We start from the raw sequence: 13,098 nt of genomic DNA on the forward strand, positions 1-13,098 counted from the left end.
AGGGGCGGAAGGGTCTAGAGTTGTGGAGAGGTTTCCGGAAGACTCTAGAACCCTTTAGATTATTCAAGAAGGCTAGAGAATTCCCTAGAATTCTCTAGAATAATTTAGATAGTTTCCAAAGAAAGCCTTAGAATTCTCTAGAGTGCGTAGAGAATTCTAGAGAGGGGCTTTTGTGTAAATATTAGAGGGACTTGTAAGTAATTTTTATTTACACTTTAGTCCTTAGGATTTAGTATAAATAGAGGGTGCCATTCATTTGCAAGGCACCCAACCATCCAAGCTTGAAGCAAGCAAGCAAGCAAACTTGTAAAGCATTCTCCAAAGCTTAATACAAAAAGCCTTCTTCCAAAATTCTCTAAGTCTTCCTTTTCATTCTCTTAGCGTTCTTAGTTGTAAAGGTTTACTTGAGCTTACAAGATCGTGAAAGATTCGTGAGTAAGTTGTCAAGTGCCGCACGGAGCTTTAGTAAGACTCTAAGTCCGTGACACATAGGATGCTACTGAAAGGAATTAAATTACATGTTGAATCACCCTCATTAGTAAATAGAACAAGCCTGAGTGTGGAACTAAGTAGTTGTTTGAGATAACTTGAGTCAATTTACCTGCAACTGAAGTCTGTGAACTGTGAAGTATAAAGTTCCTCTTTTCAACTTTCTGAAAATAGGACCCTATAAGATCACATATAAATACTTCATTATAGTTTAGCATAGTTGCTTCACTTGGATCATTACCAGCTATAGTTACAACAGGGCTGCCACAGTAATAAACCATGGCAGCTTGCAAAAAAGGGTCACGCTTCATCCTCAATAGACTCCGTTGGTTCTAGGTGTACTATTAACTGTGGCAGCAGTTTTAAAACCTTCACTGGAAGGCCTAGCTCCATTTTCCTGCTTCACATTCTGTTCATCTGGAGTATAATTTGGAATCTTTGGAGACACCTGATTATGAAGCTTCTCTCCGCGGAAAACACTATGTAAGCCACAAAAATCATGTATCCTTAAGCTGCTGAATTGATTGGAGTACTAACACTTTTACACACCAAGCTTAATTCACGTAGTTTAAGTTGCGTATGTGCTTTTCCTTTACACTTGTCACAAATGATTCGCAAGACCTGTACAGAGTGTTAGATAAATCACATAATTGATGATCCTTTTGCCGCTTTTGAATATAGAATCAACTTCAAGGCACTCACCTCCCACCACAAGTTAAAGAAAGCTATTGCATCAATCAGCGAACAACAGAGTCCATTTGATCTCTTACGCCTACTATATGGTAAGTTCTTCTAATTAATCTGGAAGTTACCACAATGTTTTCTGGAGTTTTACTAATTACATTAACACTTTTTAGCTTTACTAAAGAGTAACTGAACCTTTTAACTGACTAGAAGCTCATTCTAGTAAAAAAATTATTGGTACCTTATGTTTGAGTGGCTTTTCAATACACTGGGGGATTTAAAGGGTGCAAAAGAATCTCTGCTGATTTATCTACCATGTATAACAAATAATTTAAGTTTTTTTGTGTTGGGCCCAGGCAATGCCCGGGCTATCCCCACTAGTTTGTTAATAGTGAATTTTAAATTTACACACGCCCCACACCCGCTTCAAAGTTACTGAACCCGAACCCACACAAAATTAAACCCGCCTCATTGCCATAGTAACAGCAGATCACACTCTTATTATCTGTCTGAAATCAAAACATATGGAGGTGCTGACATAACATTTACTAATTGTTTCACTATGAAATCTTTACACATATATATATGATTGGCCATTCATATCTATAGTAAAATTTTCAGATTGAGTTAGTTACTTAGTTATAGAATATTTGGTCAAATTAACTTGTTGGTTGTTGTTTTGAGTTTTTTGAACCAGTAGTAAAGCAGCTGTTAGTCTTATGATGTATTAGCATAATACTTATATAATTCATGGTTGACATGCCAGATGAGTCTGACGGCAGATTCTCCCGTCCACTCATCAAGCAGCGATGATTTTGCAGCATTTCTTGATGCAGAGTTGGACTCTGCTTCTGATGTATCACCTGAGCTAGATGAAGTAGAAAATGGAGAAGCAGAGGGAGAGGAAGAGGTGGAAGATGAGAAAGGGCAAGATGAAGGCAACGACACTGGTGATGGTGATGATGATGATGATGATGATGGCAGCATAGATTCTAGCAGGTATTATAAGATTCTCTATGAATGCTGGATTTGTTAGTTCATCTAAGCTAAGAGTTTGAGTTACACATGCAAAAGAGTGCAGATAGAAGAAAGGAATTATAGACGGGTTGTACTAATTGTCACCAACTATTGTTAGTTCTTCTGAATTTTGAAATCATTCTGTAGCCAAATTTACTACGTACTTTTTAAAGTTTAACATTGCAATTTGAATGTTTCTGCTTACACTACCCGCTCCATTTCCTCATTGATCGCTATATTGATATCATAGGTCAAAGAAGCGTAAAATTGAGTTGATTGAAGCTGCAGTTGATCCACAGAGTTCAGTGTCTCGTGGAGAACCAGCAGAAACTTCAGGTGAGGCTGTAGAACAGTTATTCAATCTTCTGTCAAGTTGTTAAGCGTTTTATGTCCTTGTAAAAAGAAAAGTCTTAAAAAGCATTTTATCAAGACCGAGTGGAGTCATTTGATGTTTAGGTGTTGTTATAGAGATATTATAACACCATACAATATGATTGTCTTCATCTTTTGATTATTTGGTTAAAATGTCTTACATGGCATAAAAAAATTAAAAATATTGGAAGGCGAGGAAAACTCTTAAGGAACAAATAATTTCGAATGCTAAATTCCTTATATGTCCATGGTTGGAGAGAGTGGTACTTTGAAGGAAATAAAAAGCCTCTATGCAACTTGAAATAGGACTGTCTTCAACTTTTGAATTTTTTTTTTAAAATGTTTTATATAGCATGTATCATGATTAGTTTTATCATCTTATCAAAAAAGGCAAAACATTATTGATATTGTTAGCTCCCACTAACAGGGAAGAATCCTTGCGACTTTTGTATATCTGTCAAAGCTCTCACTGCTTGTTGTGAATATTATTGACCTTACTTCTTAGAAATTATTCATTCGCCTAAAGTAACTATTATCTGACTATACTAAAACTGGGTCTTCTTGAGTCTCCTGCATAATATATCTTCTGACGTCACCTTATTAATGCCTTGGTTGCTGAAGTCTGAACAAGGAGAAGTATCAGAAGGTAGGTTGGTCTTTAGTTCTTCTATAAAAGTTAAGTGATGCCTTTTCCATATGGATGAAAGCTATGGCTTCCTCGACACTAAAAGGTTGTTGCTTCTTTGAGCTTTCATTCTTTTGGGTGGTGGGCCTTCACTAGGAAACGGTAGATCAGTTAGACATAGTAACTGGGAAAGAAATATTTTCATGATGACAATAATAGGCTGCAGCTACTTGTATGTGCTTATAGGTTCTTTGACTCTTTCTTTTCCAGTCTCATCGATGCACTTCCTGCTCCCCTCCCTCTTTTGCATCTTTTAAGTACTTGTCTGGTTATGTATGATAAATCTGACATGTCCCCATGTGCAGGAGCATCTTTGGCGCTGGATGTATGCACTCATCCTGGTGTCATGGGAGGGATGTGTATACGGTGTGGGCAGAAGGTGGAAGATGAATCTGGTGTGGCTTTTGGATACATACACAAGGTTATTCTCCATGATTCAGTATTCACTAAAATACACTTATATATACATATATTCTTTTCTGGTTGGTTGGGTTGGTGAGGGAATGTTGAGAGCCATGTCTCGGATGCTTTCAAAATGCCGCCAATGCTTGTCGGACCCTCCAAAAGCAGTACATTTTGGGAGGATCAGACACGTGCGGCAACATTTTTGGAGAGGCTGAGCAACATAGGTTGAGAGGAAACGGAAGGAACTATATGACGTGCTGGGAACAGCTATTGCTATTAAACTTTGTACATCTATTCACTGGATTCTATCAATAATTTGGCAGAATTTGAGGCTTGCAGATGATGAAGTTGCTCGATTGCGTGACAAGGACCTGAAAAATTTACTACGGCACAAAAAGCTGATCTTGGTTCTAGATTTAGACCACACACTTCTGAACTCAACTAGACTTGCAGATATTTCTGCAGAAGAATCATACTTGAAGGACCAACGAGAAGTACTGCCTGGTATGCTACTCTTACTGGTTATATGCTGTTAGCTTCATAGTTTGGTGCTTATATCTTGCTCCTGAAAGTGGTGAAAATCTGTTTTACTTGCACATGGAAACTAGAGAAGCCAGAATAAGGAAATTCTGCCCAACAAGTTATATGTACTGCCCAGGGCTCTTTGCCGTGGCTTGAAATCTGTTGGAGATATTGGTAGGTGGAGAGCAATTGCCTGTGGTGAGGTGAAGTACTAGGATCTCTTTGATGTACGAATGGGATATTGTGCTATATGTTACGTGATAAGTTAATGAATTGGATAGGGAAGGAACCTATAAAAAATATACGAGGAAACGTAAACTAGATAGTTAAGAATAGTAAATGAAGAATAAGACTGTCTCATTGGAGTTGGTTTAAACTTTAGCTGTCCCTCTAATCAGTACTGCACTGATTTATGTCACCTACTCAATCTGCTACTAGCTTCTTATTCCCTTTAATTTGATCTCCAGGGTTTGAAGGTATCCAAGTCTGATAGCAAGTATGCGTCACTGTTACTACATTATTCTTTGATTCATTCGAATAATGCCTGAGCATATGTGATTAAAAAAAAAAAGACCGATGAAGAAATAAGGTCATGTGGTTGATATCTATGGTTGAAGATCTATTTGGTTTAGGGGAAGGGTCTACTGTGTAAGGGAGGATGATTACATGGCTGGCGTTGGCTATGGGTGTAAGTCTGTTTGTCGAAGGAAGTTGAAAGTGGCAACATCTAGACCTTAATTTTCTTTTGCCTTTGTTCTTTTTCTTTTTTTTGAGTCAAAGTTAAAGAAAATAAAAAGTGGACCTTACTTTCCACTTGCCAAGTTTTAATAGGTCTTAATTGTAATTTTCTTTTATATTTTTGTGTGTTTTGAGATTTTCATGGGTGAATAATACTTTCTCCGCCACATTGTCAGTTAAGGGGTATTATTTCCTCTTTGAACCAAAATTATGGGGGTAAGAGGTTGCCTGTATAGTTGAGGTGTGTCAATGGATTTTTTTGAACAAGATTGGTAGGCAACTTGTATTTTCCCAAAAAGGACTTGGCAGGTAGTGGGTACCCCGTGGAAGTAGTTGAGGTGTGCGCAAGCTGACCGAACGCCATGGTTATCAAAAAAAAAGGTTTCCCAAAAAGGATCTCTGGCATTCTTCTTTGGTGGAGAAAACTCAGCTCTAATATGTGAGACTATTTATGCAATTTCCAGAAAAAATTGAAGTTCTAATTGCAGTTGCTCATTGATGATTCTTCCATGAGCAAGGTACTTGTGAACAGTGGATAAACATATTTTAGTAATTAGTGGTCAACAAAATACTTATTGTTATCTTGGAGTGCAGCATTCTGATGAATCAGAACTTGGCTTGGCTACTAAATTGATGTAGTACCTTAATGGGGAGAAGGGTGAAAAGGCTGGAGAAAGAATGAAAAAACGAGAAAGAGAGGATTAAGAGAGAAAAGAGATAGATCAAGACAGAAATAGAGAGAAGAATAAGAGGAAGTAGACGGTCATTTATGTTGGTTGGTGCCGTATGTGTAAAAAACAGGTGAAGGTGTAGGTGACCTTCTCCTTTATTATGGGGTTACTTCGAGGTTATGGTGGGAATTCTTGAGATTGTTTGGGATCTGTTAAGTTGATGCCACACAATGTGAAAAGGTTAATGTTCAACTAGTGTTGCAGGAGGAGGAGACTGGAGAGGGCGCAAGAATTAGGTGTTGCCCCACTTGCACTTATGTTGGTCTTTGGAGAGAGATAAAGAAGTGAGAATGAGAGGGGGATAGAGAAGTGGAAAGCCGGAAAAGAGGGAGGGATATTAATGCCTAATCAACTCACAATCATTACTCATGCCCATCAAACAGTAAATCAGTACATTAGTCATATTTATAGAAGATCGGACTAAATATAACATAAGGTAATCTCATTTTCAAAAAAATAAATATAACATAGGTTTATCTTTATCGGCCTTTTTCTAAAAAAAGAAAAGGGTCATCTTTATTGCTCCTTAAACTAAAAATATAAATTATAATAGATAAAGATAAAGTATGCAGCATCCTCACGGTCTGGATGATGTGGCTGGGGCCTTACTCTTAGGCTCAGTTTCTTAGACCTTTCACCTTTCTTCTTTAATTAAACTCAATCTGTTTGACATATCTAAATCTCTCCTCTAGTTTATTGTTTTAATACATTGACCTTGTATCTTTGAAGAAAAATGCTGTCCAACAAGTTATATGTACTGCCTAGGGCTCTTTGCCATGGCTTGAAAACTGTTGGAGATTTTGGTAGGTGGAGAGCAATTGGCAGTGGTGAAGTGAAGTACTAGGATCTCTTCGATGTATGAATGGGATATTGTGGTATATGTTACGTGACGACTAAGTTAATGAATTAGATAGGGAAGGAACCCATAGAAAATATACGAGGTAACATAAACTAGATGGTTAGGAATAGTAAATAAAGAATAAGACTGTGTCATTGGAGTTAGTTTAGTTGTCCCTCTAATCAGTACTGCACTGATTCTTGTCACCTACTCGATCAGCTACTAGCCTCTTATTCCCTTAATTTGATCTCCAAGGTTTGAAGGGGATCCAAGTCTGATAGCAAGTATGTGTCACTGTTACTACATTATTCTTTGATTCATTCGAATAATGCCTGAGCAGATGTGATTAATTAAAGTCCACTTTAGTGGGTTACTGTTAGAAAGATTATATGTTTTTAATGGGTGCTTCAGCGCTCTTTGTTTACCCCCCTAAAAGATGACCATGAAGAAATAAGGTCATGTTGTTGATATCTATGGTTGAAGAGCTATTTGGTTCAGGGGAAGGGTCTACTGTGTAGGGGAGGATGTTTACATGGCTGCTGTTGGCTATGGGTTTAAGTCTGTCTGTCGAAGGAAGTGGCAACATCTGAACCTTAATTTTCTTTTGCCTTTGTTCTTATATTTTATTTTTTTTTGAGTCAAAGTTAGCTGCTCGGTGTTCTATGTATAGTAGTATATGTTTCTATTGAGTTAATGTTTACTCGTCTTGTAATGATGTGGAATTGTGGATTCCTGGACTAGGTAAAGAATGTTTAGTAGGCACTCTTCGTTAGAAAGTATAATGCCTATATCATGCAGCGATTGCAAGATATGTGCCCTTTAGTTGAACTTCTGACATCTGGGCAATCTAAATTATACTGTTTGATAAGCTGGCCTTTTAACTCTAGAGCTTTGTAAGCTCTTCACTTTAATAATTCTTTGTGGTCATCTTTGTTGTTGAGTGCATTCAAGTTATTTTTCTAATATATATGCTAATTTATTTAGACCTCATATATGGTTAGGATTTCTTTTGCTTTAAATTCTTGTTGTTTGTCTGTGACAGTTATTTTGCAGGTCTCTGTTGTGCAGTGTTTTATGATTTTTTCCCAACTTACTATCTACAGATGCTTTAAGAAACAACCTTTTCAAATTGGACTGGATACACATGATGACAAAGCTGAGGCCATTTGTCCACACCTTCCTGAAAGAAGCCAGTAGTTTGTTCGAGATGTACATTTACACAATGGGCGAACGTCCTTATGCGTTGGAAATGGCAAGCTTACTTGACCCTGGAGGTATCTACTTCCATTCTAGAGTGATTGCTCAATCAGACTCCACTCGGAGACATCAAAAGGGTCTAGATGTTGTTTTGGGCCAAGAAAGTGCTGTTCTGATCCTTGATGATACTGAAGTGGTAAGTATGTGAACATTTCTTTAAGACTATATGATCTCTCCAACGAGAATGAGAGAATTTATTTAGTGGCAAAGAGAATGCTAATCCCACCCAAGGCTTATTATTATTACAAAGGGAGGGAAAGTTAGTCTAATTAAATTTAAGTTCCTACCACCATAATTCCATGACAGCTTTTCATTTTCCATGTATTGCTATTCTGACAGTTCAGATTGTTTTGGAGTTTAACTCATCTTCTGCATGGAATTTTTCTGAGCCTTATTGTTATTTAAGGCACTTTCTTAGTGTTTGTGCCATGCACTCATGTTCATAGTTAGATAGATGAGATGAGTTGTTTTGGTGGAACTGAACCTTTCTATGTACTGTTTTAGGTATGGGGGAAGCACAGGGAAAATCTTATACTGATGGACAGATATCATTTCTTTACCTCAAGTTGTCGACAATTCGGTTTGAAATGTAAATCACTTTCTGAACAAAAAAGTGATGAAAATGAAGCTGAGGGAGCTCTTGCCTCTGTCCTAGAAGTACTGCAAAGGATCCACAGACTATTCTTCGACCTGGTATGTAGGCTATTCTTCCCAAATTAATTTCATAGTCTCTATTTGAGTTGTCTCAATATTGTGTACAATTTAATTCAAAGGACACCCACATAATTCAGTAGTTTCTCAATATTTTAAGAGAGGATACAGCATTTGACTGTGACTTTTATGCTAGAAAAAGTTCATATTTACACAAGTTAATTGCATCTACACTTTTGGACCCACTTCTAGATACAATATAACTTCACTATTGCTTGTGTTAGCGGAGGTGGTTATACTTGCTAATTTTGTTATATTTAATTGTGTTTGTCTTACAATGTTAGGGTTCCCTAATTCTCCTTAATGCTGCTTCTTTCAGGAACGTGGGGACAATATTATGGAGCGGGATGTTAGGCAGGTAAAATTCTCGACAAACAGTTTAATTTATTGATTTTTACTCCTTCCCTAACCCCTCTTTAAAGATTCTTCTCTTAATTTGCCAATTCGAATTAAGATAAACTAGTACCCCACTTTTCACATTTCAAAACACTCTTCCGAATCATTTTTTGCCAAATTTTGTCTAATATCTGTAACTTATAGTATTCGCAGAATTGATTAAATGAAATTTAGAAGAGTTGCGATAAAACAGAGTATTCTGTCTGTGAAAGTGCCTCTGACCTAATATATTTGCTCACTTATGAAGCAGCACCTACTCCCATGAAAAGGGTGATCAACTTTTGGCCATGAGTAAAATATTTTTTATTTTGTATTTTCTTGAATTACTTAATTCGGAAACAACCTCTCTACCCTCACAAGGTAGGGGTAAGGCTGCGTACACAACACCTTCCAGAGATGCCACTTGTGGGATTACATTAGGTATGTTGCTGTTGTTGATGATCGATTAACTTAATGCATAGCGTAATGATGCCTGGAAACCATAATTATGCTGGTCCCGTTGTTTAGAATGTCAATAATTTTGAGATGATAGAAAATATATCTTCAAGTGCAATGATCACTTCTCATTGATATACCTGTAATTGAATAGACTTTGATCCTTGTCAAAGAGTCTGCAGCTTTGCTTTATACTAGAGAGTTTAATTGATTAAGAATATATATATCGGTCATTATTACAGGTGCTGAAAACTGTTCGGAAGGAAATACTGAAGGGCTGTAAAATCGTCTTCACTGGTGTAATTCCCATACAATGCCAACCAGAAAACCACCACTACTGGAAATTGGCTGAGAAATTGGGAGCTACATTCTCCACAGAAGTCGATGAATCGGTGACACATGTGGTCTCCATGAATGACAAGACTGAAAAGTCACGTCAGGCACTGCGAGAGAAGAAATTTTTGGTCCATCCAAGTTGGATTGAAGCTGCTAACTACTTGTGGCGAAAGCCACCTGAAGAGAACTTCCCAGTCAGTTCATAGCTATTTGCTAACCTTGATTTTGGGTAACTTTTTTGTAAATTCTAGTAGAATGCTTACAGGTTTCATTCACCAACAGAAACCATCCGATGAGGAAAAAATAGTTTGCGCCTGAGGGAATCAAACCAAACTCTGGCTAGTCTTCTTCACTGATCTCTTGAATTTTGTCTAGAGATCAACCAAATTCATGTGATTGTGTGGCATTCTGGATGCTGATTTTGCTAGTTATATTACAGTGCTAAAAGTGACTTAACAGCTCATTAGGAATTGCGCGATTTGCACTTGTGATTGGTTCTAGCCATCCCCACCTTAATGAGTTGGACTATGAAGTGGTTAGCCTTCCCTCCTCATAGCCTATTAATTATTTCGAGAAAGCAGCCATTCACGTCAAGAATGGAGGTTGTTAAGGATTAACTTACTTACTCGTGACAACCTTTCAGCCTCCCAACGACCTATAACACTAGTATTTTAGTTCAACAACCTATACTACTAGTATCTTAGCTCTCTTTTTGCGAAGCTACTTCTTTTCTATATGTATATCTTACATTGAATTGTCAGTATCGAGACCAGTTCGGAATGCTGATTGAGTGTAGTAGCTTCGTATCTATCTCTCCAATGAGGAGAGAAAAGATACAACTCAAAGTAGAATATCACCTTGACATGATGAAAGTGAGCCTGATGTTAACTACGATAAAAAAAAATAGCCAATTGTTTTACAAGAAGATTGGATAGACTTAAGAAAATCTCAAGGATGAGTTGTCAAAAAAAATAATAGGAAAAAGACATTCTAGTTAGGTTTAAGTTCTAATCCCACAAGATTAGTAAGTTGATATGACCCATTTAAATATAGTGGATAACATCGAGGCTTCATAATTGATATGTATTTGATGTACAGGAGCTAACAACTGTCTGTATGCTTATATTGGTGAATGGTGACGCTATTATTGTTGTGATTAAAAAGGTAGTACCAAATTATAATACACCATATTTTCAACATAGCATTGCGTGAAAAAATATTTTTATATATCGATGTAAAGTTAAAAATAATATTCTAAATTATTAGTAACAAAATGTAGAAGACTGTGACGTACACCACCTAATTAATTATGTCAAGATTCTGAAAAGAATTTTTTAAAAAAAGATAAAAAAAACATTTGTCTCATGTTTGGCTACATTAAATCTGAATTTAAAAATAAATATAGAAATAATTAGAAGTCACACTCATATTGGACAAGTAAAATTCTACTAGAACACGCTTTTATTTTTAAAGTTTCTCAAAATTATTGAGACTAAGAATGCATGTTTAAACTTTAATCTAGGAGTGGCAAACGGGTCGATTAGATATGAACGGGTAACAGATATTTAAACAAAAATGAATAAAATATTGATCGACACATATTTAACACTGATAAAAAAAAGTTAATCGATGAATAATATGAATATGTATTATATTATACATGACTTTATAAACAATCCGATAAAAACTCAATCTAAAAATCGAAATAAATCTGGACTCTCTGAATTTATTTTTTTTAAAAATGAGTTGGATTGAATGGTTAACTATCTACCAACCCTAATTTAATCAAACATTTGATTACAAAAAGTGAAAAAGATATTAAAAAGATGTGGTTAATTAGAACTTAATTATTGAAGCTGGATATAAATATATAATTGTGAAGACAATGATCACATTATTGAAGATATATTCTATATATATAATTGTCCAAACATGATTAATAAGTATTAGCCTTTGCATTATTGTTAACTAAATGTTGTTCAAATAGACACCTGTACAATTATTTATCTTAAAAATAATGATCTGTGTTTAATATAACATAAGTCATTTCTTTTGTTTAATAAACTCATGAGTTTTCGTATATATAGGTGATTTTTCAAATATTAATCAAGTGTCTTTTAATTATTTTTTTTTAAATATATATATATAGTGCAAGTTAATCAAACAATAAAATATCAATTGCTGGAGCTATGATTTACATTAATAGGTCGAAGCTCAAAACCAGGAAAAAAGTAACTAGACGAAGAAGTCAATGAGATTCAACATCTGCGTACATACTATATATATACACATAAAAGGTAATTTAAATCTTACATATACAATGTAATATTTCACCGAAGAGGATTCATGTAAACTAACTCCCATATAGTCGCTCCTAATAATAGTGTTTTAATCTCCACACGTGGATTTGCCTCTAACTTGCGTCTTAAATTCACTAATGAGGCTTCATTAGTAGTTGTAGACATCAGTGGCGGGACTAATTAGTGTCAAGAGTTCAATCAAATACTAGAATAAAAATTTATAAATTGCTAACACTTTATAACTAAACAATTAGTTGATCTAACATAAATATTTTAAGTTATACGAACGTACAAATAACAATTAATAAGTCCAAATATTTAGGCTTTTGTGGTGGAACAATAACTATTCTTAATTAAATCATTGATATGGTCATGTTATATCAAATTCCTTTCATTTTATGGAAAAAAAGTGTTAATTTGAAGATGAGGTGCAGTGTAAATCGCGAAATAAAATTTGAACAATGTTTATTTATTTTTTATTAAATAATAAGAGAATTTTCTGTCGTATCGTTATATTGTCACATTTTGTTTCACAAAAGAGAAAAGCACCTAACAACACTTGAAGTATTATATATTTGGCGACAGTTTAGATAGGAATTCACACACCTTATAATTCAGCTATGAAACTAAAAAAAAATCGAGTTATTTTAAATATATTTTTAACTCTTCACTCTATCTTCAAATCACATCTCCAAATTTCATTGAGGTTTACATCATTAATGTCATCTCAAATTACCTATTTTTTCTAGACAAGATATGTTGTCTATTGAATTACTCCCCCCGTTTCACAAAGAATGACCTGGTTTGACTTGGCACAAAGTTTAAGTAAATAAAGAAGACTTTTGAATCTTGTGGTCCTAAATTAAAGTTATGTCAAATGTACAAAATTGCCCTTAATCTTGTGGTCTTAAACATGCCACGTGGAAAGCAAAAAGTAAAATGTTACCAAAAAAGGAAAGAGGTCATTCTTTTTGAAACTGACTAAAAAGGAAAGGAGGTCATTCTTTGTGAAACGCAGGGAGTATTAATTAGTGTCCTCATCGTTTTTTAATAATTTTTTTTATTCCTTCCATAAAGAATGAATTATTTGTCACTTCTAAAAAAAAAACATTAACACGTTAATCCTCATACTTAAGAGAATCATATATACATATATATATATATATATATATATATATATAT

General features: G+C 35.3%; 1 protein-coding gene across 2 annotated transcripts in view; it reads left to right on the forward strand.

Annotated features, from left to right (window-relative positions):
* LOC102591519 (RNA polymerase II C-terminal domain phosphatase-like 4) overlaps positions 1-10,079 on the forward strand; it is a 26,018-nt gene extending 15,939 nt beyond the window's left edge. For both annotated transcript variants that reach the window (XM_006343600.2, XM_015307050.1), the window contains 9 exons: positions 1,171-1,271; positions 1,940-2,172; positions 2,441-2,526; positions 3,553-3,668; positions 3,976-4,156; positions 7,585-7,874; positions 8,243-8,431; positions 8,769-8,807; positions 9,523-10,079. In XM_006343600.2, the coding sequence (XP_006343662.1) occupies positions 1,269-1,271; positions 1,940-2,172; positions 2,441-2,526; positions 3,553-3,668; positions 3,976-4,156; positions 7,585-7,874; positions 8,243-8,431; positions 8,769-8,807; positions 9,523-9,822 (1,437 nt within the window). In that variant the 5' untranslated portion in view covers positions 1,171-1,268 and the 3' untranslated portion in view covers positions 9,823-10,079. The remainder of the gene's footprint in view (positions 1-1,170; positions 1,272-1,939; positions 2,173-2,440; positions 2,527-3,552; positions 3,669-3,975; positions 4,157-7,584; positions 7,875-8,242; positions 8,432-8,768; positions 8,808-9,522) is intronic.
* Positions 10,080-13,098: the final 3,019 nt, after the last annotated feature.

This window comes from Solanum tuberosum, unplaced genomic scaffold (genome assembly GCF_000226075.1).
Source record: "Solanum tuberosum cultivar DM 1-3 516 R44 unplaced genomic scaffold, SolTub_3.0 scf00047, whole genome shotgun sequence".
In the NCBI taxonomy this organism is placed as follows: Eukaryota; Viridiplantae; Streptophyta; class Magnoliopsida; order Solanales; family Solanaceae; genus Solanum; species Solanum tuberosum.